The sequence below is a fragment of the Haematobia irritans genome, chromosome 1 (assembly GCF_050003625.1).
Source record: "Haematobia irritans isolate KBUSLIRL chromosome 1, ASM5000362v1, whole genome shotgun sequence".
Taxonomy (NCBI): Eukaryota; Metazoa; Arthropoda; class Insecta; order Diptera; family Muscidae; genus Haematobia; species Haematobia irritans.
In genome coordinates this window covers 119,276,078-119,303,596 of record NC_134397.1, presented here as the reverse complement: position 1 = coordinate 119,303,596, position 27,519 = coordinate 119,276,078, and the positions used below count along the sequence as shown (strand labels likewise).

Below are 27,519 nucleotides of genomic sequence, written 5' to 3'. Positions count from 1 at the left end.
AACAAGCAACAACCACCAACTTAGTCCAATATCGCTCCCTGTAAAATAGCGCTCCAAGCTACCTAAAAAAACGCCGCTTTCTATGTGCGAAATAATGGTTTCCATAAAAATTTTTCGCAAGAATGAACATAGTACCGACCTTTAGAGAAGACACTAAATTTAAATCTCTTTGCAGGAAACTAAAATCTTTGGATGCTACATTCTTGGAAACATTAAGAAGCTGACCAATGAAAAATGAGTGGCTTATCGACAAGAAAAAGTTTCCAGAAACATTACAAGTGCAACCAATTAAAATAGTTAAAAACAACAAATTGTTGAAATCAACAACTTCTGGATGAAAATGTGCATCACATCGTCAGTTTAATTCATATGCTATTATCAGTTTAAAATGGATATTTTGTGAATTCCTTCTGCTGGAAATCAATTCTTACACGCGGTCCAGTACGTTCCTACATTGCCCGCAGGTTAATAAATTTTAATGCTGTTTTATGACATCAAAAGGAAGGAAATCGAATTATCAATGCAAAAGTGTTTACTAATAATGTTTAAGATATTTAAAGTTTTGTTGTTTGTTTTTTTTGTTCTTACTTGTTGATATGTTTAATAAGATTATTATTTATCAATTGGTATTGTAGTGTATTATGTAGTGTAGTGTATTAAAGGGTGATTCTTTTGAGGTTAGGATTTTCATGCATTAGTATTTGGCAGATCACGTGGGATTTCAGACATGGTGTCAAAGAGAAAGATGCTCAGTATGCTTTGACATTTCATCATGAATAGACTTACGATCTGCCACAACGTCGAATTTTCAGTGAATGGGCCCTAGAAAAGTTGGCAGAAAATCCGCTTTTTTATCGACAAATTTTGTTCAGCGATGAGGCTCATTTCTGGTTGAATGGCTACGTAAATAAGCAAAATTGCCGCATTTGGAGTGAAGAGCAACCAGAAGCCGTTCAAGAACTGCCCATGCATCCCGAAAAATGCACTGTTTGGTGTGGTTTGTACGCTGGTGGAATCATTGGACCGTATTTTTTCAAAGATGCTGTTGGACGCAACGTTACGGTGAATGGCGATCGCTATCGTTCGATGCTAACAAACTTTTTGTTGCCAAAAATGGAAGAACTGAACTTGGTTGACATGTGGTTTCAACAAGATGGCGCTACATGCCACACAGCTCGCGATTCTATGGCCATTTTGAGGGAAAACTTCGGAGAACAATTCATCTCAAGAAATGGACCGGTAAGTTGGCCACCAAGATCATGCGATTTGACGCCTTTAGACTATTTTTTGTGGGGCTACGTCAAGTCTAAAGTCTACAGAAATAAGCCAGCAACTATTCCAGCTTTGGAAGACAACATTTCCGAAGAAATTCGGGCTATTCCGGCCGAAATGCTCGAAAAAGTTGCCCAAAATTGGACTTTCCGAATGGACCACCTAAGACGCAGCCGCGGTCAACATTTAAATGAAATTATCTTCAAAAAGTAAATGTCTAAATGTTTTAAATGTTTTATTTTGATGAAAATGAATAAATTATACAAAATTCATAGAATTTTGGCTTTGACTTTCAATTTGAAGTGGTGATATCATTCCTACAAATTTAGGTTGAAAAGTATTTGCAACGATGTTAGTTTCGAATTTGACTCGCATCGAAAATTGGTTGACAAATTATTGAGTAGCGATGGATTTCAATTTGAGGATAACACTTGAGATATTATTGCTAATGTGTTGAATTTCACTGTTGAGTGTAATGTCTGTTTTTTGTTGAGAACGCGATTTTCTCAACAACTTCTCAACTTGAATATTACCCTTATCTTTTGAAAAAATGTTTGAAAAATTTTTGAAATTTAGCATTTTTCAAACGTTTGTGTTTATTGGGTTAAAATAAAACCTGTTTGAAAACTCGTGTTTGAATTGATATGTTTTTCAAGTGATTGCACAACGTTTGTGTTGAATGTTGTTGAGATTGAGAACATATGTTCATCATCTGTTTTAATTTACACTACCTATATAATTGCAGCCGCCAGTGCATAATGACAACAAACATACAAGCCGCCAATACCGGTCTAATATTCTAGCTGCCGTCAGAAAATATTGGTCGGCTCAACAGTCTTTATCTTGCGTCAATTTTATTCATATTTTCATTAAAATAAATTCGGAATTGGCAGAAGAATTTCGATAATTTGTAAATTATGGATTCTGATAGTGATGATGATAGATCCAGCGGTGGTGGTGGAGGCGGAGGTTTTGTTGGAATAGATTTTCTTTTTGGTAACATCGATTCCGAGGGTAAACTTATGGGCGAAACCTTTGATGCTGAAATAAAGGAACACTTGGGTTCCTTGGCCAAGTAAGTCCCAGTTAAACCTCACCTATATTAACTAGTAATCCAGCAAAAGCAAGACCCATTTGTCAAATTTTGGTGGATATAGATTTATGCATACCAGGCAATTGTTTTCTTATTAATACATCGATACAATATTTTCAGAATGGGTCTAAATTCCATGTTGAATGAAGTGATCGAAGCAGAAGATGCCGATGATGAGGGCGAAGATGACCCAAAACCAATGAGTGATTTCGATGCATTAAAATCATCAAATAATACAGATACACAAAATCAGGAAGACGATAACGGTGAAATAATTAAGGACGAGGATGCTGTAGATTATTCGGATATCACAGAATTATCAGAAGATTGTCCAAAAACTCCACCTTCGGAAGTTAGGGACACTGAAGAAAATAAAACGGGGGAACCAAATATCTTGGAAGATTTGGAGGATGCAATACCTGCTACTAAAGTCCAAAGTATATCATGTTCAAAAGATGACAAAGAATTAATGCCTCCACCCAGCACACCAGTGAGGACTCAACCCAATAGTGCACAAGATTTACAGGGCAAGCAAAGTGGCTCTGACAGTGGCATGGATACCGATGCAAAGCAGGATAAACGTGAGTATAAGTCGAGATTTGTAATGTCGCATCATATAAGGTAATGTCGCCACCTGTATTATATGAAAAAGAGTTTTTTTTTTTTTCTTAAATAACACCAAAAATATTCCATGATTATATTTCCGCCGAAGAGGAAAATATAATATTACGAAAAAGGAGATTGTACCTTAGAATAATCAAAAAAAAAAAAACATTTCGCATTACATTTTTAATAATAGCTGCAAAAGTCCAGCTTCAACGATAGGAAACGTAAAAATTGAGATTTACATATGGGTACCACTCGTTAATTCAACTACGTCTTTTCTTTTTAATTTCAGCCACGGAACGTAAACTCGATACTCCCTTAGCCGATATGCTGCCATCTAAATATGCTAATGTTGATGTTCGTGAACTATTTCCTGACTTTAGGCCAGATAAAGTTTTAAGGTTTTCTCGTTTATTTGGGCCAGGAAAACCATCAAGTCTTCCACAAATATGGCGACATGTCAAGAAACGAAGGCGTAAACGCAAGCAGTCACGAGACCAAAAAAATCCTCACAATCCTGGATCTGATTCAACCAGCGATTCTGAAGAACCAAGGAAAAAGGGATTCGGTATGCATTATGGTCCCGAACCTATGCCCTCACAATGCATGTCCGATGATGAGGATAAACTGTTGAGTATTTTTAATGATGAGGATGTCAAGCATGTCCCAGAAACCGGAGACAATAGTGAAAATAAACCGAAAATTGCCGATTGGAGATATGGGCCCGCTCAAATCTGGTATGATATGTTGGATGTACCAGACTCTGGAGATGGTTTCAATTACGGATTTAAAGTGAAACAAGAGCCAAAGGGAGCAAAGGCACAGCAAAATACTAAAAAATCAGAAGAGCCCAAAAAGCAAGAGGATGAAGCACCCGTAGCTGAAGATGCCTTCCTGATGGTTTCTCAGTTGCACTGGGAAGACGAAGTTGTATGGGATGGTAATGAAATCAAGGCAAAAGTTTTGCAAAAACTGAATTCCAAAACCAATGCTGCTGGATGGCTACCATCAAGTGGTTCAAGAGCTTTTACCCCAGCCGGAAAAGCTTTGCCTGTGACAGGGGCAACAACCAGTAAAATGTCAACATCAGGTGGAAGTTCTTCAAGCAAGCAAAAGGCCAACCAAAAGTGAGTAAAATAAAAAATCAATACCATAAATTGACTCATGTTTGTACCAATACTTTTCAGTTTGCCGCCAAAAACCACAGAAGCTGTAGATGATACTTGGTATAGTATATTCCCAGTGGAAAATGAGGAATTGATTTATAGTAAATGGGAAGATGAAATTATTTGGGATGCTGAGGAGATGGTGAAGATACCGAAACCCAAAGTTCTAACCTTGGATCCTAATGATGAGAACATAATCTTGGGTATACCGGACGATATAGATCCTTCAAAGATAAACAAAAATACGGGTCCACCGCCTAAAATAAAAATTCCCCATCCTCATGTTAAGAAATCCAAAATTCTATTGGGTAAGGCAGGTGTCATTAATGTTCTCGCCGAAGATGCACCTCCACCACCACCCAAAAGTCCCGACAGAGACCCATTTAATATATCGAACGACAGCTATTACATGCCCAAGACTGAACCTACGTTGAGACTAAAAGTTGGTGGTGGAAGTCTTATTCAACATTCTACGCCGGTTGTAGAACTAAGATCCCCATTTGTTCCCACACACATGGGTCCGATGAAATTAAGGGCTTTCCATCGACCTGCTTTAAAGAAATATTCATATGGACCGCTGTCGCAGCCAGTAGCACATTCAGTTCTCCCATTGCTTAAACATATCATGAAAAGAGCGAAGCAACGAGATGCCGAGCGTATTGCTTCCGGTGGAGGTGATGTTTTCTTTATGCGTAATCCTGAAGATCTAAGCGGCAAAGATGGCGATATTATTTTGGCTGAATTTTGTGAAGAACATCCTCCATTGATGAATCAAGTCGGAATGTGTTCCAAAATTAAAAACTACTACAAACGTAAAGCCACCAAGGATAATGGTCCGCAAGATTTAAAATACGGAGAAACTGCTATAGCTCACACTAGCCCCTTCTTGGGCATCCTCCATCCGGGTCAATGTATACAAGCTTTGGAGAATAACATGTACCGTGCCCCTATATATCCACATAATGTAAATATAACTGATTTCCTCGTGATTAGAACTCGGAACAACCATTTTATACGCGAGTTCAATGCTTTATTTACCGTGGGCCAAGAATGTCCTCTGTATGAGGTGCCTGGTCCAAATTCTAAGAGAGCAAATAATTTCACACGTGACTTTCTACAAGTCTTTATCTATCGTCTCTTTTGGAAGAGTAAAGATAATCCACGACGTATTCGTATGGACGATATTAAGCGAGCCTTTCCTGCGCACTCGGAGAGTAGTATACGCAAAAGGCTAAAACAATGCGCCGACTTCAAGCGTACTGGTATGGATTCGAATTGGTGGGTTATAAAGCCAGAGTTTCGTTTACCCTCCGAGGAAGAAATTCGCTCTATGGTGTCGCCGGAACAGTGTTGTGCCTACTTTAGTATGATTGCTGCCGAACAGCGTTTAAAGGTAGTAGAAATTTATTTCCATGAAAGTAGAAATTTTTAAGTATACGACTTTCCCTAGGATGCTGGCTACGGAGAAAAATTCTTATTCGCCCCGCAAGAAGATGACGACGAGGAATCTCAATTGAAGTTAGATGACGAAGTAAAAGTGGCTCCTTGGAATACCACGAGGTAATTTAATTGGCCATTTATATCATAACTTAGGTTTATTGACAATTCTTCCAATAACAGGGCTTACATACAAGCAATGCGTGGCAAATGTCTTCTGCAATTAACTGGTCCTGCAGATCCTACTGGATGTGGTGAAGGTTTTTCGTATGTTCGAGTCCCCAATAAACCAACAGTAAGGACGATATTTGGCTATGCTAAAATTTATCGACTCATAATATCCCTTTATGTTTTAGCAAACAAAAGAGGAACAAGAATCACAACCAAAACGCACTGTCACTGGTACAGATGCGGATTTGCGTCGCTTACCCTTGCAACGGGCGAAAGAATTACTGAGAAAATTCAAAGTTCCCGAGGAAGAAATTAAGAAACTCTCCCGATGGGAAGTTATCGATGTGGTGCGTACCTTGTCAACAGAAAAAGCCAAAGCTGGTGAGCAGGGCATGGACAAATTCTCCAGAGGTAATCGCTTTTCAATAGCAGAACATCAGGAACGTTATAAGGAAGAATGTCAACGCATATTCGATTTACAAAATCGTGTGCTGGCCAGTTCGGAAGTATTGTCTACCGATGAAGACGAATCATCAGCATCCGAAGAGTCAGATTTAGAGGAATTGGGTAAAAATTTGGAGAATATGTTGTCCAATAAGAAAACTTCCACACAGCTAACACTCGAAAGAGAAGAACAGGAGAGGCAAGAATTATTGAAGAAAATTATGGAAGATGAAGAAAGCAATAAGCAGAAGGGCGATAAAAATAAAGACGGTGCTGGTGATAGCCAACAACAACCACAACACAATCAAGGTCGCATATTGAAAATCACCAGAACCTTCAAAGATGCAGAGGGTAAGGAGTTCACCCGAGTTGAGACTGTAAGACGGCAACCGGTCATCGATGCATACGTCAAAATTAGAACAACTAAAGACGAACAGTTTATAAAACAATTTGCTACCCTCGATGAGCAACAGAAAGAAGAAATGAAACGCGAGAAGAGAAGAATTCAGGAACAATTGAGACGTATAAAGCGTAATCAGGAAAGGGAGCGATTAGCTCAACTCGCTCAAAATCAAAAACTACAACCTGGTGGTATGCCTACATCATTAGGTGATCCGAAAACTTCACAAAGTTCATCTCACAAAGAACGCGATACAAGTCACAAGGAAGTAAGTCCTTCAAGGAAAAAATTCAAACTGAAACCCGATTTAAAACTGAAGTGTGGAGCCTGCGGGCAGGTTGGCCATATGCGTACAAACAAGGCTTGTCCTTTGTACACGGGTACCCAGGGTGCCCCCAATTCCTCGTCCATGAATTCATCTGCTATGGATGAGCCAGATGAAGAACCAGAACGCGAACTCAATTGTGACGAAGATGATTTGGTAAATGTTGATGGCACCAAGGTTACTTTGAGCAGCAAACTTCTCAAACGACACGATGACAGCATGTTGGCTCGCAACAAGAAAGGTCTTTTGCTAAAAGTTCCCAAAGATGTAATGGGAAGAAAGAAACGCAAAGCCAGCGATATTCATTGTGATTATCTTCAGAGACATAATAAGACTGCGAATCGTAGACGAACAGATCCTGTTGTTGTACTTTCCAGTATTTTGGAGGAAATTTTAAATATTCTAAGGGCAATGACAGATGTTGCACCTTTCATGTTTCCAGTCAATGCAAAGGTAAAGTCGGACATAAAAAACAAAGCAATCCCAAAATTAATTACCAATTTCATTAATAGATGGTTCCAGATTATTATCGCATTGTAACCAAACCAATGGACTTGCAAACAATGCGTGATAATATTCGACAAAAGAGATATAATAACCGTGAAGGATTTTTAGCCGATTTAAATCAAATCGTTGAAAATTCAACTTTATACAATGGAGCGAATAGTTCGTTCACGGTAGCTGCACAACGTATGTACAAAAATTGTTGTGATTTATTGACCGAAAAGGAGGACAAACTTATGCGTTTAGAAAAAGCCATCAATCCTTTGTTGGATGATGATGATCAAGTGGCTCTATCGTTTATATTTGAAAAACTCCATAGCAAAATCAAAACTATGCAAGAAAGTTGGCCATTTCTTAAACCGGTCAATAAGAAGCAAGTTAAAGATTACTACACAATCATTAAGAGACCGATGGATTTGGAAACACTCGGTAAAAATATTGAAGGTAAGATACAACATAAAAAACAATTGAGAAAGGCTCTGAGTTAAGCTTATCATCATGGATTTGATCTCTGATGTAAAATATTTACTAGTATAAAAAAGCCAACTAAGGAATTTCAAAATCTATTTCATTTGACATTGTGAATTCAAATCAGAGCTATGCAATGGTTAGCATTCCCCCCTTGCATACACAGGGTAGTGGGTCGAACCCAGTTTCGACCAAACACCAAAAAGTTTTCAACGGTGGATTATCCCACCTCAGGTGGTGACATTTCTGAGGGTTTCAAAGCTTCTCTAAGTTCGGGCTCGGCTATAAAAAGGAGGCACCTTGTCATTGTGGTTAACATAAAATCGGGCAGCACTCAGTAGACTGAAGAGTCTAAGTGAGCCTGTAATATCGGGCTACCACTATACCTAACCTAACCTACGACTCAACGTAATTCAGGTTAGTCATGTGTTCTATCCCACCCAGCAAAAAAACGTCACCAAAAAAGTAGTGAAAATGTTCTTTTTGTATCCGGAAGTGGTGCAAAATTGACGCAGAAGCAATGAATTTAACGTAGGACGGATGTCCACCATTTCAACAGACGTTGCACTGAATTTGAATCACTTTTTAATGTGTGATCTGAATTCAGTGTTTTGGATGTGAATTAATATTTTGTCAAATAAATAATTTTAATGATTTTTAATGCACTCTAACGCTTGTCTGAAAAATTGCAATTTTTCTAGAATGCATTTAGCATTTTTATCGACGAAATTTGAATAATTTGTTCCATTTTATTAATCCTTACTCTGTTTTTAATCTGTTCGAAACAAAAAAAAATTAAAACTACCCATTAAAAGAACTTCCAAATTTTTTTGCTAGGCAGTTTCGGCCGAGTGCAGTTGCTATTTCTGAGTGCTGTCAAAATCGTTGCTATCATTTTCTGGCCCACATTAGTCTCTTTTTAAATATTATGACTCTTCTTTCTGGCTCATTTTTAGAGCCAATCAAAAGAAGGAACAAACAAGGAAAATGTAAAGTAATGTTGTATGGTTGGATCGTAATCTGGTGTAGCAAGAATAAATTTCCGAAACTGTTCCATATTGAATGATATCGACAATTAATGTAAACAACCTTTCTTTAATTTTTAGCTCATTATTATCATTCCCGGGCAGAATTTTTAGCCGATATTGAATTAATAGCCACTAATTGTGAACAATATAATGGTAGTGAATCTAGATTCACACAAAATGCTAAACACATATTCGAATATGCTCGTTCACAGCTGGAGGAGGTACGTTATAGATATTTGCGTGTTAACGACAATTTTATTTACTTAATATTTTAAACTTTAATGCAGTATGCTGAACACTGTGTGCAATTAGAACAAAACATAGCCAAGGTACAAGAAAGAGCACGAGTTGATGCTGATCTCGATGATACATGGGGTGGCGGCGATGATCAGGACTATGATTATACTCGTACTAGTCGATCTAGTACACCAGAGAATGAGTTTATTGATGTTGAAGGAAATGAGAGACCCACCTCTTCATCAGCTGCTACCTTGCACCGTGGCATTGGTGGTTTGATTTCCTTAAATACAGGATCCACGGCAACCAATCCGGATATGCAACCACCTATTGATGTAAAACGTGGTCGTGGTCGCCCTCGAAAACATCGTGATACCAACGAAGAAGGTATGTTGTATTTCATTCAAAATTTTATTGTATGATCAAAGATAAAACAGACTGGATAGTGCCATTAAAAAAAATCTAGTTAGTTTTCTACTTTGTTTTTAGTTTTGTTTTTTGTTTTATTATTTTTTATTTTGTGATTTTTAAAAATGTCATTAGTAATTTTGAAATGCTTTTATTTTTGTTAACATCATATATATTTGGAATATTCTTATTAATAATAGGTTGCGGCATATAATAGGTTATTTATTTCATATCTACTAATATCATTTAGTTTCCTTTCCACGACTATAAACTTGCATTCACTCTAATTCTGTTCTGGCTCTGTGTGGAAACACAAAACATACAATAAAAATCTAGTTGTGATGGTAAAATAATTCAATTCTCATATCGCAAAGATCTTTCTATAGAATATATTATTAACAATTTTCCTATTATAATATTTTCATACATAAATATGGTAAATCTTGGCAATAATAGAAAATTTGTAAGATAACTTTTTCTGAAATTTTATAGTATCTAATATTTATTTACAATGGGTTAGATATTGAAAGGAGGCTGGCATCCTATTTCAACATCATTTATAAATTTGTTTATAAATAAAATTACCGAAAAAATGCGCATACGTTGTAAAAACTAACCGTTAAATAAGTTTTTCTATGATGAGATTTAATACAGAACTGCCAAAATTTCATATGTAAACCATTTGTATCGGAATCGAATCTTTTGCCCGAACGTGTTCATCTTCGATTTGTGACAATGTTAAAGTATTTAAAAAACACTCAAAAATTTATATGGGTATATAAAATTTTGCCAAAATTACACTCAAAAGGTTTCGAAATATAAACAACACGGTAGTTTAAGCAGTTTTATGCTACCGCATAAGGGAAAGCATTCTTATATACTGAAACGGCTAAGTTCTGATAATTTCTGACATTGCTTTTGTTGTTTCAGCAGCGGAAAAGTATAAACAAAAATTGAGACAAAATTATGTATTTTTTCAATGAGTAAACTTTTATTCACGCCACGAAAATTACTGTCATCAATGTCATTAAATAATATGTTTAAAACCAATTCAAAACTTCATTTAAATCTTGTGTGTGGGTGTTAATTTTTTCTTGAGTGTGTTTGGGTTCGTAAGCGTTAATCAAGGCATATTTAGAAATGTAATTACAAGTATCAGCTCATTACAATTTTCTCATTACTGGCAAAGTTTTTATAGTCAGTATTTATATTCAAATACATTTTATTAGCCACATTGGCGTATGTAGAGGGGTTTTAAGGGTTTGCCATCTTCCCCTACCAAATAGAGGAACAATCTATAGCCAAGGCGGCCCAAGGAGAGCATTTAGAGAAACCCGCAATAGTGACTTTAATATAATAAAAACTTAGTTAGAACTGTACAAAAATAAAATGCGAGGTTTTACAGCCTCTTCGATAAACCCTTAATGATTTTATCAGGTGATAAGGGTTAAGGCTCTTAGTTTCCATGAACACAATTTTATTTTTTTTTTTTAATCTTGTCAAAACTGCGATGTAAAATTACTAACACATTGACATTTTGTAACATTTGTAACCGTGCACAGCGGCAGAAAAAACTATTTAGAAGGCATGATTTGATTGCTGATTTTTGTAGTCGTGAGGCCTGATCATCGGCCCATACCCGCGGTGTCGTAGGGATGTTAGTCCTAAACATTCGCAATAAAAACCTGGTCGAATGGAGTAATTATTTTATATGATACCCCATTATATGTATTTAACCCGTGGTGTCATAGGAATGTTAGTGCTAACCATTCACGATAAAAATCAGGTCTAAAAGAGTTTTGATAGCTCCCCAGTCAGAAAAAAACCATCATGAACTTTTTGAGAAAGTTTCCCTTACATCAATAATTTTTTGCCAAGGTTGGTTAAATGAACTAAAAAAGGGGAAAAGTTATACACAAATGTCAGTATTTCAAACAAATAAAAAGAATTTCTTAAAATTTGTACATTTTACCCCAAATGCGCCAAAAGAACATTCTTGCCATTTTGAACTCCTATTTTTTCCTTGAAACAACGAAATTATATTTAACGTGTGAAAAAAGTAATTATCTCTAAAAAGTTTCTTGAATTAGTCGAAAAATATATACTTATATTTGTGATATCGGCGTGAAATTCGCGTTTAGTTTAGTTAAAACTTTCTACAATTGTCTACATTTGTAAAATTAACCAAAATGGTTCTTCCTTGTAGGGTCACTTTTTTATAGTACACACATTCAATTTATATGAAAAGTGAATATTATCCTATTCTAAATCAACTCATATGAACAGTAATACCTCCATTACTCATTAAAAAAAAAAACCTTAAATGTTGAAGGAAAATGAATTTTCAAAGGAAAATATACTTTTTAAAACCCGTCAATTAATTTGTTTAGCAAGCGTTGTTTCAACGTTAGCTTCCAACGTTGTTAGAACGCTCAATATTTGTAACAATCAGGAATTTCTGACTGGGGTCTGTTTTGAGTATAAATTAGAAGGAAATACAAATGTTTTATTTCAATTGAAACAATGATACAATTTTTAGAATACAATAATAAATAATAAGTAAAAATATTGTAAATACTTTTTAAAATATTTATTTCTTGTAAAAGAAAGTTTTTTTTTATGTTACAAAATCTTAAAATATAAAAAGTATATAATTGAAGTATACTGCAAAGAAAATGTTAAAATACATTCTTTGCATTAAAGTTTCATTTCATTCAAAAATAAAATAATAAAACACAACCGGTCGATAGCACTCTCTTAAATAGACTGAACGTAGTCTTCGTTTTTTTTCTCGCCGTTTTGCGTTTCTGTTATGATGTTCGAAAAACACACAAATCAGCATACAACAGGGATGGAAATGCAATTTTTAGAAAGTACAAAAAGAGTTTTTTTTTTAAGCGAGAAAGTACTTTTCACTACATTTCGGGTTTTATTCAACAAAAATATACTACGGCCATGAGATCGTCAAATTAATTTCTTATGAGGCTGGCATTCTGCAAAAATTACTAACGGCATCATAATATTATTGGTTTAACACTTAAAAGTCAAACCAAGAATTTTTCCATAAATTTTTAGTTCAAACATATTTCAGTATCCCAACAAAAATTTCATTGGAAGATTGTTGCCAAGAACTCTTAAGACTGCATTTCAAGGTTAGCACGGTTCACAAATGTTAACATAAAAAAGAAGTAGAAAATCAAATTTTGTTTGTCAACTCCACAATTTTAAAATATTTTTTTTTAGTTTTAAATTAAAGGCGCTTACAAGGATTACCGTAGTAGTCTAACGGTTCGCATTATTTCAGTATGCGATCGATAACTTTGTTTCTAGAAAGCGTTCGTGTGGAAGCGTAAAATATAAACACATTCATTTCCGACGAAGATATTCTTGAAATTCAAGAATATCGTGTTTTTGCTTTTACAAAATCGTAAAGGTGCAGGTTCAGGCCTTTGGCAAATAAGTTTGGTAAAGACTTTCTCAAAATATTAAAACATTTTGTCAAAATTATTGTACCATGAAAACTGATAGCGGTCCAAAACTCTATACACAAAAGGTACTAATTCATTCGCGGGGGTACTACGGTACTGATCAGGGTGAAAAAGAAAAAAACTATAGTACTGCATTTTCCATTCCTGGCATACATTTCATTGTATTAAAAAGGCCCCCTAAATACCTGATAAAAGATATGAGACGTGTTCATAGTCCATTTAATTTCAGGGAGTTAGTAATTGCTTAGTATTCCATAATTTTGTGATACTAACCAAATACTGGGTGAGGATAAGATGGTTTTCGGCGCGGAAACCGAACGTAGTATCCATTACATATAAGGCAAAAACTTGGCTTGACGAGTTTCCAGATAAGTTCCTTCTATCAAGTAGATAGAAGGAAATGGCCACCGAGCCCCCATGTAAGTTGTTACCTATAAAAATATCATTTTATTTTGAAGATTTCAGAACCAATCATAATATGAATATTTATCTAAAAACATATTCTAAATTCAAAAACAAAACTTGGTTTAATGGCGACGAAAACATTGGAAACATCGTATATTCAAAATTGAGGGAGCGCTCGCATTTAATCCAAACAACTCGTCTTCAGGGGCACAATTCAGTGCCAAGTGCGCTGAATTGTAAATTAAGGAAAATTTCAAATGTCAGGGAAGAAACTTTGTTTAGAAATAAAGTAGTTCGGAGATATTTTTGCTTATCTGGTTAGGCAGTTAAGGATATTATCGAAATTTTTAAAAGGTGGCACAAAAATCTAAAAAGTATCGAATTTTTTGGCATATAAAAACATTGTGTTCATCCCTTGAAGCCTAGTTTGTTGGAGGTTAAAAATTGAGAAGTACTCCCTTTTTTGCGGCGATGAAAATACGCAGAGATGTAAAAGAGAGATTAATCTATGCTTAATAGAACGCAATAATATCTATATCGTATCTACTGAAAAGTTAGCGACTTCCAGTTTTCATTAAAGCGGCATTCATTGCCGATCAAATTCTGGGTCTATCTCTCCTCTTCATCGTTATATTGTCCGCTGTAGCCATGTTGCTGCCAATTTCAAAGTCAGCCTACAAATGAAAGTATTGAGCCACAAATACTCATTTTACCACAGTAGTGCGCGTTTTTAGTTCAAACACATTTCAATATAGTTTTTTATTATTTTTTTCATGATTAGTTTTTTTTTAAGTTTTATTATATAAATTAGTGATTTTCTTAATTTGAAGAGATTATCATTTTTATTTAAAGTATACAATGTTCTTTTACCTTTGTAATTGCATTAAAAAATCTAAATTAATAAATAAAAAATAACTAACAAAGGTATCCATTTCAATCAAAAAAAAAACGTTAAAAATTCTATACTTTTAGTCAAATTTAATCCAAATGCTGTTAAACGCGGTCGCGGTCGTCCACGAAAGGACAGCTTAGCCTCAAATATAAGTAACCCACATAATTCCTCCTTTCTGGAAGAAGGTAAGACTAATACTGCTTTCTATACATTAACCATTACAGTAGAAAACAATGTATTGATATCTAACAATCCAACTAACATATAACAAGTACCATGTTGAATTTTAATATACTATACACGATTATTTCAATTGTTTATTTGGAAACTATCCATAACGCATCACTATTTTACCTTCTGTACAATCACATTACCCACATATTTCGTGCACTCTCGCTTTCTTATTCTTTTAATTTAAAGTAGTTAGATATTTATTATTTTTTTTCGTGTGTAGATACTTTTGTACATCTATTAAACTAAAATGTTATGGGTGATTTGTTAAAAAATTTAAAATAATTATGAAATCTAGAACTATTAGAACTATTATCTCTTAATAATCATTTAGTTAGATATGATGTTTAAGTGTGAAGTTTGTCTATTTACATTCAACTTATATATTAAGGCCCATATTCATAATAATGTACTGACAGTTTATCGAAGGAATTTGTATGAGAATAGTAGGTTTAAGGTTTACGTTAACTTTTATGAATATGGGGGTAAGTATGTATTATAATCAGAACGACTTTTAGTTTTCAAAATTTGAAAAAATTATTTTTCGATTATTTACTTTTTGGAAAACGAATTTGAAAAAATTAATTTTTCGATTATTTAAAATTTTTTTAAAAAACTACTTTTCGACTTTTTAAAAGAGTGAACAGTTTGACATTCGACATTTGCAATTACTGAAAAGTGGGGTTTTCTACGTTATGATTAGTATTATTTTCGTTTCTGCGAAAAGCTCAAATATACTCGTAAAGCCCTAGAGGCAAAAAGGACCTTAATAAACAATCAGTCCTAAAAAATCGAAAATTCCACCTAAATCCTATAATATTTGGAATTTTTATACGAAAAACTTCTTTTGCTGATATCTCTGTCCGTGATCATTCATAGAAAATTCGTGGAATATTGAATTTTCTAGGAATGATAAAATCCTAAATAATAGAAATTCTTCTCTTGCTAATATCTCCTAAATTATTCATCCTATAGCAGAAATACACTTAATGCGTGATCACCCCTAGAAATTCCACCCAAATTCTAAAAAATCTAAACAAAAACTTATTTTGCTCATATCTCCTACAATGTACGTCTCAGAGCGAAGAGGAGCTCATTTCGTGACCACCAAGAATATCCAAAATTCCATCCAAAACCTAAGATTTCCAATTTTTTTCGGCGACGACAAATACAATAAGCTTGTCGGCAAAAATTTCGTATTTTCTTATTCCCGAGCGTTATATAGCATGATTTTTCAATATTTAATATTGGAGTACAATAAAAACATATTGGAGTACAATAAAAACATGTAATATTTTGTTATTTGCTGAGATATTTGGCAACACTACCACCATTTTCCGCCGAGGAATTAGAATAATTTTAGTGTGCAAATATAACCACAGCGTTTAAGGTCTACACACTATACAAGCTCCATATAACCTGTAATCCCGATTTGAGTTCCTGAATACGTAGAAGCCGCGAATTGTATGCGATTTGACTGAAATTCGATGTTGCTATTGGTATTTTAGTTCCTAAAATTGATAGTTTGGCTAATAGCAGTGCATGTTTTGGTACAGCACCCATTTAGAGTGGTCTCCCGATTTGATTTCAAGGGCAAATCAGGAGATCAGAGGTTGTTGGAAAGTTGGTGTATGAAACAAATGAGGAAAATAAAAGACAAAACAAATTATAACGATTAGACATTTAAGCTTCTACATCCAGTTCGAGGAAGCAAGCTGCCTCTACTGGATGAGTCCAGAGTGATGTAGGTTAAGTTAGGTTAGCCCGATGTATCAGGCTCACTTAGACTATTCAGTCCATTGTGATACCACATTGGTGAACTTCTCTCTTATCACTGAGTGCTGCCCGATTCCATGTTAAGCTCAATGACAAGGGACCTCCTTTTTATAGCCGAGTCCGAACGGCGTTCCACATTGCAGTGAAACCACTTAGAGAAGCTTTGTAACCCTCAGAAATGTCACCAGCATTACTGAGGTGGGATAATCCATTGCTGAAAAACTTTTTGGTGTTCGGTCGAAGCAGGAATTGAACCCACGACCTTGTGTATGCAAGGCGGACATGCTAACCATTGCACCACGTTGATGTAGGTGTCAGGTCTTTAGGCTTTGCGGAAATCGCGAAGATGCGCCTTGTGATTTGAGGCGAATAAACACAATTTGGGCAGACATCTTAAATTTCCGAGTTCAGAAGGGAGAGGTAATTGTTCAAATACCTTTAGATGCCAGATCATAGCTGAGATAGCACCGATCTGGTTTCACTAGGCAGCCGTCTCTCGTCGTCGTCGTTGACAGGGATGGTTCCCCAACCAGCACCACGCTGCACTGGAAGGAATCCATTGCTTTCTGAAGCACTGCCATGTGTACCGTCATCACTGTCATCGCCCTTCGAACTGGAAGGGTTCGGCTCGTTAAAATGGTACGCTCCTGAGTATGGCATGGTTTGGGTGGTTTATACCTCTACACTTGATCAGGTGTTGGTGGGTGAGGACGTCGCAGTGTTGCCTCACCGAGAGCAGTTTGGACTCATGATGCTGCTGCTGTTCTGGTGGTTTGGAGTGGCATGCAGTTCCAATCCGCAACGCAATATTTTGCACCGTTTGAAGATTTCTCCATTCCACTGGGAGCCCAAACGGGGACTTTTTAATCCTCACTATATCTTCTAAATGTAAAGGTTAAAAAGGGGGAACATTACACCGCCTTGATGTACGTCCTATTTATTCCTCCTGGGTGAAGATGCCTTTCTTCCGAATTCCACATAGGATTGTCTGAGAGCCAGAGAAGGTCATCACTGTGGTTCACAATGGACTGAATAGTCTAATCTTACCTAGGATTGTCTGCCAGATATATAGTTTGTCAACAATCTCTTAAGAATGTTAGAGAGGAAGTTTCTATAATATCTTCTAAGGGAGCTTTAGAAAAAACTGTTACGTATGTAATGAAACTATCGATACGGTAACACTTATGTTTCGATAACATGTTTACATGACATTTTACTCTTTTGTAATTCTTCACCATGTATTCATTCCTTTTCTAACCGTTCAATAAAATTGATCTTCTGAAAAGCACGTGTAATCTTTTTATATTCATTGAATAAAGATACATACTTAAAATTGGTGTCAGAAGTTATTAGCAAAAAATATATAGAAAAGAATCACCTGGAAATAATTGGAAAATAATGACCGAAGAAGTTTTAAAAGGATTAACTGAAAGCTTGGCTGCGGCAATAAAAGCAGCTGTGAAAAGCGCAACGGAATCCATTTCTAATGGAAATTCTGCAGAAACAGGCTCGTCAGGTACAAAGATACCATCTTTTTGTATGCCGGAGTACAAGGCAGAAACTAATTCATCAGTAGCTGATTATTTTCAACGTTTCGAATGGGCATTAAGCCTTAGTAGAATACCAAATGATCAACACCATAGCTTGGCACGTGTCCACATGGGCACAGAATTGAATACAGCTTTAAAAGTTCTTGTTAGTCCCAGAAATCCCGAGGAACTAATGTTCGAGGAAATAAAATCTATTCTAGTAAATCATTTTGATGTAAAGAGGAATAAATTTGCAGAAAGCATAAAATTCCGTAAAATTATTCAGGAACCAGGAGAAAGCTTGGCTCAATATGCTTTACGTCTTAAGCAGGCGGCACCAACCAACTGTGAGTATGGGGAATTTTTGGATCGTATGCTAATCGAACAGATGCTGCATGGGATGTCAGCACGCGATATTTGCGACGAAATTGTTAACAAAACCCCTGCCACGTTTTCGAAAGCCTATGAAATAGCACATGCAAGGGAACTCACGCACAGTACAACAACGGAAATAAACCCTTCGACAGAAGTGCACAAAGTTCGGTCAACAATCAATGGCAGAAGGAAGAATAGCAAAGGTGCAGGTAATCCACCAAACACAAGACAGCAAAATAGCTGTGGTGGGTGTGGTGGTAATCATGCAAGGGGTATGTGTATGTTCAAACAAGCCAAGTGCTACAGATGCGGGAAAATGGGGCATATAGCAAAAATGTGTCGCAGCAAAACATATCAAGTTGTAGAAGAGTCACCAGTTGAAGAGTTTCAATCTCTGGACAAAATTGAAATAATAAACTCGATTCCTTCAAATGAAAGAAAATTAGTAAAGGTATTAATTGATGGAAAGGAAATCGAAATGGAGTTAGACACTGGTTCGCCTTGTGCAATTATGAGCTTGAAGACCTTGTGTAGAATTAAAAGAAATTTCAAACTTGCTCCGAGTGACCGACAGTTTAGAAGTTATTCTGGGCACAAATTAGATTGTAAAGGCCGTTTATCTGTTGCGGCACAAATGAGTAAGACTTGTCACAGGCTTAACATACACGTTGTCAATGGGGACCACGATACCCTTATGGGAAGAGAGTGGATATCAAAATTTTCGAATGAAATAGATTTTGCTAAATTGTTCAAGGAAGTGGAAGATGTCAAGAGCATTAGCTCATCAAATCCTAAAGTATCAGAAAACGAGGAGATGCAATTACGAGAGGTACTTAAAAAATATGAATCAATATTTAGTATTGTTCCAGGTAAACTTGTTGGTCCACCAGCGAAAGTGCATCTCAAACCAGATGCAACACCGATCTTTGTAAAGGCGCAAGCAATACCAGTGGCAGTGAGGGAACAATACGAAAAGGAAATAGATAATTGTCACTAAGAAAGGAGGGGGTATTCGAATAACCGGCAACTACAAACCGACGGTAAATCCGAGGATAATTGTGGATGAGCATCCAATACCCCGAGTTGATGACTTATTAAACAAAATGAAAGACGCCACTATATTTAGTCAGTTAGATATAACGGATGCCTACTCTCACTTGGAAATCGACGATCAATTTGCAGAGGTACTGACCCTAAATACGCAGACACATGGTTTGATTAGGCCCACACGGGCAGTATATGGAGCTGCCAATATACCGGCTATTTGGCAACGCCGAATGGAAACTGTTTTAAAGGGTATACCAAATGTATTGATTTTTTTTGATGACATTTTGGTTTATGCTCCAAACTTTGAGCAAATGCTTAAAAGTCTTCAAATTGTTTTAAATAGACTTCAAGAAAGTGGGCTAAAGTTGAAAAAATCAAAATGTGTGTTTGCTAGTCCGAGCGTTGAATTTTTGGGTCACAAAATCGATTCGAATGGTATTCACAAATCCACTAGACATATTGACGCAATAAAAAACGCACCAAAACCATCATCGCCGGAGGAACTAAATCTTTTCATCGGTAAGGCCACTTATTATAATTCATTTATACCCGATCTTTCCGCAAAATCTAGGCCTTTACGCGATTTGTTGCTACAAGACGAATTTAAATGGAATGAAGAGGCAGACAAAGCATATGACTGTATTAAAGGTGATCTGATTTCATCACGAGTGCTGATACCGTACGACCCCTCTCTTCCATTAATTTTGGCTACGGATGCTAGTAAGACTGGATTGGGAGCTGTGCTCTCCCACAAAGTAGAAGGTGGAATAGAGAGGCCAATAGCATTTGCCAGCAGAGTGTTGACTGTCACCGAAATGAAATATCCACAAATAGACAAAGAGGCATTGGCGATAGTTTGGGCCATTAAGAAATTCTTCAAGTATGTGTATGCCAGGCACCTTACGGTAGTGACCGATCACAAGCCATTGTCCCAAATATTTCACCCGCAGAAAAGTTTGTCGGCCCTGTGCATTAGCCGAATGGCAAATTATTCAGATTTTCTCAGCAACTTTAATTTCGACATTGTGTATAAACCTACAAAACAAAATGTGAACGCAGATTATTGTTCGAGAACACAAAACAAAGGTTCTGTACAGTCAACTAAAATATTTGAAGATGAGTTCGACGGGTTCATGATCCATCAAATTGAACAACTACCCACGAGATCGAAAACCATAGCCACGGAAACGAGAAAAGACCCTCATTTAGGCAAAATCGTACAAATCTTGGAATCTGGAGCCGATCTTGGCTTCGCCGGGTATAAGGCGCCAGAAGCACATTATAAATTATCATCGGGGTGTTTGGTTTTCGAACATAGAGTTGTAATTCCAACTACACTACGTAACAAAATTTTGGAAGATCTTCATGCCGCACACTTGGGCATTGTGAAAATGAAAGGTATGGCAAGATCATTTGTATACTGGCCCGGGATTGATCACGACATAGAAGAAGTGCAAAAACGTGTACAAAATGCGCCATGATAGCAAACACACCCCCAAAATTTGGCACTCACCATTGGGAGTACCCAAGTGGTCCCTGGCAGCGGATTCACATAGACTATGCTGGCCCATTTTTGGGGAAAATGTTTTTAATTGTAACAGATGCATATAGTAAGTGGATTGAAGTGGAGACCACAGCATCAACTACATCTGAGGCGACAATTGGAATTCTCGATAAAATGTTTGCTGCATACGGCGTCCCCCATACCGTGGTATCCGATAATGCCACAAACTTCTCTTCGACGGAGTTTCGAAACTTTTTATCAACGAGTGGTGTAGTTTATCATAAACAATCGGCACCCTACCACCCTGCAACAAACGGCCAAGCAGAGAGAAGTGTCCAAACAATTAAAAATGCATTAAAAGTAATGGGGTCAACAACATCATCGATACAAAGAGACTTGAATAAATTCCTAAGCCAATATAAAAATGCACCACATGGTACGACAGGCCAGCCACCGGCCATGCTCTTTCTTGGACGTCTTCTCCGTTCCCGTTTAGATTTAGTCCGACCAGAAAATATTGAAACCAGAATCATGGATAGACAATTCATTAATTTCAATCCTAACTTCCGATCATTTCAACAAAATCAACGCGTGTATTTTCTGTCAGGCAACCCTAGAATGAATAAATGGCTTCCTGGAATCATTACACTGCGTATAGGTGACCTACACTATGAAATAAACTTTCAAGGAAAAAAAGTAAAACGGCGCGTTGACCAGATAAGATCCACAGGTGCATCGAGTGGAAATGAAGATAGCGATAAGATGGATAACACCGAGAATACTAGATTCCCAGAACAAGCTGCTAATAGAAGAAGAAATTATATCAGTAGTACTCCTCATCAGAGTGTTTCGGATGAAAGTATAACCGACCACAACAGCATTTGCCAACATAATGATTCCAATTCATCGACGCATACGCCGGAAAACTCGACACCTATACGAAATGAACCTATTCCTCTACCAAGAAGATCCACAAGGCTGAGGAGACCAAGGGTTCTATTCTCGCCATAATCAGTTTCAAGGGAAGAAATGTTACGTATGTAATGAAACTATCGATACGGTAACACTTATGTTTCGATAACATGTTTACATGACATTTTACTCTTTTGTAATTCTTCACCATGTATTCATTCCTTTTCTAACCGTTCAATAAAATTGATCTTCTGAAAAGCACGTGTAATCTTTTTATATTCATTGAATAAAGATACATACTTAAAAAAACCCAATGCTATGAGCATCAACCTTTTATGCGGCCTCTTAAGACTCAATCAATCGTATGTTACTCCTGCCCGAGCGAAGACCATGTTGACAACATTGGATGTTCTGTGAAGTAGGCAGTAAAATAGCTTTCAGAATCTTTTTGGCGGCGGAAGGAAGGGTAATTGGTCGATAAAAGTATCCAGAATTTTCTTCCCTATATTCGAGATATCTGGTATTTTGGGATTAGAAAATTGAAGTTGTGGTCCAGGAACCTGGCGCCATTCTCTCATATGTGTTCCAACGTCCACGCTGTCAAACCCTCAGAGCCAATTGATCTGGAGCTTTTGACGACCTTTATCGCTTGGAGCACACACTCCTGGCTGATGACCATAGGGGGACTGTCTTGTCTGAGTGCACGGAAGACTCGCATTTGCCTTCTGCTTGTCCGGTCTACAGTCTGGGGTGCTCGACGAATTGCTGGCTGCAAGCGACTTGAGGATCTTTTTACAGCGGAGACCGTTCAAATGACTAATGCGCCGTGTAGACTAAAAGTTTATCCGGACGACAGTGCTCGTGCCGAACATATTCCATATATTGGCCACATTATAAGTTAAGTCTGAAGGCATAATCGATACTGCTGCATGTTTATGGGATCGATATCACATTTACCGATTATTTAGTCGCCGACAATTCGTATCGATTGGACACATTGTAAGATTCTTTACAAACACAGACATTCCGTCCGAAAAAACTTATAGTCTGGAGGACGCATTTAAAAAGCTGTCGATTGCGACCCGAGAATTTTTTGGTAGTTTGTTGTCGGAATTGTTACGCCATCCACTCTAACATTTAACTGTCTGCCAACTTTTGCTATCCATGGAGTGATTAGTGTAGCTGAAGATTTGCTGGCCTATATCCTTAAATTTCTAGCAGTGAAATAACTGGGAATATAAGCAAGGTCGGTGTTTAATAGATCACAGATGCCATCAACAATGTACACGTATAGCATGATTGTACAGTCGTCCATATATGATACAATCTCATCCTCATCAGAAGAGTATGCAATAGGATATGTATAGACATTGAACAGCGCCGGATTATATGACTCCACCTTGGGGATCTCACTGTTTCGCAATAACCATCCATCTACGAGGACATTTTACCGCTAAATTCTACGTACACCTGGCAACCGATCAGATAAATAACAATCCAACGTTTGGTCTCTGTCGATAGGGGCGTACTTTTCACGACGTATACAATTTAAGCAAATACATTAAATAATTAAAAGGCAGCATACTAGACAAAAAGCATAATTGAGCAAATGGTGTCGATACACGGGAGTAACCGAATGCAAATTCAATGCTAGTAAGAGGTATTGATGAGACAGTGAAATGATTCGAATGTTAGAGCAGATGTTGCAAATGCAGGAAAAGAATAAAGTAAATGCGCAATAGACGGAGCTTGCAGCGGTCAAGGAAACGTTAGTAGGTCCTATACAAGGCATTAATAGAAGGAAAAATGAGTTGCTGTCTCAATTCCGAAAAAAGATAATGAAGCTTTCCGATGCCGTGGAAATAGAGATTTCTGGAGTCTCTATATGCATTAGAGGTGTGCATGTGAGTAATATTTTGCTCACGCACACTCACGACGGAGAAATCTTATTCACGCACGATATTTTTTGGTAGGACTCACGCTCACGAAAAGAAAATTTGTACTCACGCACGAGAATCTTTTAATGTCGTGACGCACGAATAATTTTATGAGTAATTTACCTATAGAACCTGATGGAAAACATAAGTATGATTAAAATCGAGAGCGTTTAAAACTCTTTACACCTAGGGTGTCACTAAAATTATAAATGAATTCGTAAGCATATTATGTTCGTACGCGGAATTATTTTCGTGAGTGTGTTTTCCGAAATTCGTTACTCACGCACACTCACGAAGATATTATTTTCGTGACTCACGCTCACGTACGACATTTGGTTGGTTAATCACGCACACTCACGCCGTTGCCGCCAGCGTGAATCACGACTAACGCGCGAGTCACGAAAGTTTTCGTAAGTCACGACAATTTCGTGTCACGTGCACACCTCTAATATGCATTAGAAAATATGAAGTCTACTAGAGTTGGTTCCGGATGGAACTAGTTCCAGCCTTTTCGATTGTTTAGTTCCATAGTCCCTTTAAGCGTAATACTGTGCGCTCGTAAAAATTTTACCAGCAATGTAAACCTTAAAGAATTTCTGTAGCAAAAACTCTTATAGGGTTTATATGGCTTGCGACATTTGCGCTTTAGAAAACGTTTTCGCTATATCCAGTTATTTCACTCCCTTTTATGCATTGTACAATCAGCTGATCGAAATATTCTTCTGTTTGTAATGACGTATTGTACCAAATTCTGAGAAGAAAACAGTTCATTTATAACTAACATGGGACCATGGGATGGAAAAGTGAATGACGAATTGGATGATATAGAAGCAAAGATGAACGTATTCTGATTATAACCATTCACTGTGGCCGATATATGGGAAATATTCTATATTTTTCGCTTATTAAAACTTCATGAAAAGCGTATAAAATTTGCGACGTATGCGAACAACAAATGCATGGAAAGGAGGACTGCCCTAGCCCTGGAGACTCACGTAGTGATTCTGACCGGTTCAGTATAAAATTCAAACAATGGCTTATGTTTAGAAAATAGGGCTGTCATTCGGGATCGATTTTTATAAATCTTGGGATTCGGGATATCAAAATATTGAATCCCCGGAATTTTTTTATTCTGGATCTCGAAATTTTAGGGACTCTTTTAATATTTTGAGTAATATTATGAGCAGCATCAAAAATTTGTAGTCCATTAATCATATTTGGTTTAACTCAATTTTATTAACAAAAATATGAACACAAAAATAAATTAAAAGCGATTACGACAATACAATAAGCCAAATTGGGCCAATAATAATAATAAAAAATGTGTTAATGAAATTTAATAAAAATGTATTAATAAAAATCCTAAAAAGCCAGAAATTTAACAAATTTGGATTATTTTTCGAAATCCCGTAAAATCCCGGGATTCGGTATAAATCCCGTCCCAAAAATCTGGGTATTTCGGGACGAGATTAATTACGAATGACATTAGAAAACAAAGGATCTAAAAGTAGAAAAGTGGAATTTCCCAAATTCAAAGAGAAAGACTTAAAAACAATCAATTCCAAAAGTGTATTATTTTTAAAAGAGGGATATTAATATTAAGTTATTAAGTTTGTATATTACAATTCTGTATAGCCCAATGTTTACGTTAATTTATTGTTTGTTTAAAATGTATTTGTGTGTTGTTATTATATATTTGCTTGTGGATAATAGTGAAAATCCCTCTGCAGTCACTCATGGACTCTTCACGTTTTTTACTATTTGTTTCAAATACTCATAGATTTACAATGTTCAACCGAAGAGGAAGATGATGAATTCCAAGAAGTTTCCGAAGATGAAAACAGCGCTGCCAATATTCTGGATCAAGGAGAACGTATACATACTATGTCCAATGCTGGCGGTAGTGAAGGTGGTGGATCTGATTTAATAGATTCATCCAATGTCAAATCAGAAATGAAAATCGAAGCACCGCAAATGGGAGGGGGTAATTATAGTTGGAAATTTTCATTTAAGAGTTTTTTTTTTTTAATATTTTCATTTTTTACAGACGAATCTATGGATTTGGATCCTAACTATGATCCATCAGATTTCTTAACAATGCATAATCGTATTAGCGGACGTCCAGATGAATCCAACTATCCACCGAATAATGCATCACAGTTTTTGCCACAAGACGAAGATGCCCACCAAGAGAGTGCAACTCCAATGAATCAAGAGAAAATGTCGCTTATGATGAGCAACAACGACCATATGGGAATCAACAATGATTTGGCTATATCCGAAAGTGACGATGACGACGATAATGGCCGACCCAAAAAGGAAGGCTTCTCTGAACAAATGGAGCAAGATATTGGTGCATCGCACGATAATAATCCACATGCAATGATGGGTATTCAGCAACAAATTCAACAATTATCATATGGCGATGATGGAGGTATGGACGAAAATCAATCGCATCAACAACCTCAAGAGGATCCACCGTCACAAGATGATAACAATGATGATGACTGGTTGAGATTTTAAAGTGTGGTCTTTTAATAGCTCTTTTAAGCATATATTTTTAATTATTGGTTTCATATGCCAGATAAAAAAATGTAAAATACTTCTTTTTTATTTTGCAATAAATTAAATTTATTTAAATTACACATTTCCTTATTTCGGGGATCATTCTTAATGGGCTTAGAAGCACGGTTGCCACAGTTGGTAGAATTCTACCAAAAATTTTAGATTTTTTACTATTTGGTAGATTGGTAGAATTCTTGATATTTTGGTAGATTTTGCAAAGAGGTACTTCATACTTTTTATTTCTATAGAAAATGTATGAAATTCGAATATATTTGGATCAACTGTGTTTATGAGTTGTTAAAAAAATAAGCAAGCTAAGCTTGCTTAAATGTGTTTTGAGAAATTTACCACGGCATTTGCTGCTTACGGAATAAGATCATAATTTTTTACTTGAAGAGATTTAGTGTTGCATTGAATTGCAATATGAGATTTGGTGCGCACATTCTATTACAGAATTCATAGATTTCATCCTCAGGTTTTTAATATAGACCACTGTTAGTATGGACGATAGATGGTTGTATAAAAACGCAATGTTGCAATTTACATTTCAAGAAATTTTACGGCTATTCTTATAACGTACTATGGACAAATTCTTTGCCCCTATGGTTGTATACAACTCTGTAGTCAAACCAGCAGAAGTGAATTAATCACACAGATTTTCTATAATAAAGACTCTTCCCTATAGGAACATGTAAATCTTGAACTCCAAGTAACCTTTGAAGTCAAACTAAGATATTGCATGACGAACCTAAGATGATTTATATATCCTCGAAAGAGATGTTTCAATTAATCCTGTTTTGTTTCAAACTATAGTAAAATAGTAATAGTAAAATACCCTACACATTGTCCTCAAAATTCACATATTTCAAGATTTGAAATGATTTCTATGAGGCTAATGAATGTTGAAATCTAAAAGGATTTTGGAAGTGGAAGCCGTTCAATATAAACATATGAATTTTCAGGATGAATTACGTACTTAATATGAGTATTACCCTACGGGGAATGGACCAACCATAGAACCGGTACAGGACTAATCCCTGGTGTGTATGGACCAGTTCTGGTCAAAACGTATGGAAGGGACCGGTCACTTTAACATGGGTTTGTCATTGACGGGGTAAATTTACATTTTAGGACGCGTCTTGGACTCATCCCAAAGGACACGTTCTGGGATAATTTAGCAGGAGCACCCCATAGACAGGTCCTCAGGAACCAGTCTCGTACAAACTCTTAGAAATCTGTTTCAATTTGGGCATCCCAATCGAACCCGAAATAAAAAAACTTTTAAAGTATATCGAACAA

At 36.5% G+C, this 27,519-nt stretch overlaps 1 protein-coding gene across 2 annotated transcripts; it reads left to right on the top strand.

Moving 5' to 3' along the window:
* The first annotated feature begins 2,104 nt into the window (after positions 1-2,104).
* Taf1 (TATA-box binding protein associated factor 1) lies at positions 2,105-26,295 on the top strand. 2 transcript variants are annotated; one of them, XM_075291483.1, is made up of 13 exons: positions 2,105-2,347; positions 2,486-2,946; positions 3,264-4,098; positions 4,159-5,530; positions 5,588-5,697; positions 5,758-5,869; positions 5,931-7,367; positions 7,427-7,862; positions 8,993-9,135; positions 9,202-9,538; positions 14,425-14,529; positions 25,436-25,639; positions 25,703-26,295. In XM_075291483.1, exons 1-13 carry the CDS (start codon positions 2,190-2,192, stop codon positions 26,176-26,178), a joined length of 6,186 nt encoding a protein of 2,061 aa, XP_075147598.1. In that variant the 5' UTR covers positions 2,105-2,189; the 3' UTR covers positions 26,179-26,295. The 2 variants fall into 2 exon arrangements, with proteins under 2 accessions (XP_075147598.1, XP_075147599.1); XM_075291484.1 differs by lacking the exon at positions 14,425-14,529.
* The last annotated feature ends 1,224 nt before the right edge of the window (positions 26,296-27,519 follow it).

Coding starts and splice junctions, on each gene's coding strand:
- Taf1 (XM_075291483.1), top strand. CDS start 2,190: ATGGATTCTGATAGTGATGATGATAGATCCAGCGGTGGTGGTGGAGGC. Junction 2,348..2,485: donor CACTTGGGTTCCTTGGCCAA/GTAAGTCCCAGT, acceptor CAATATTTTCAG/AATGGGTCTAAATTCCATGT. Junction 5,531..5,587: donor CTGCCGAACAGCGTTTAAAG/GTAGTAGAAATT, acceptor GACTTTCCCTAG/GATGCTGGCTACGGAGAAAA.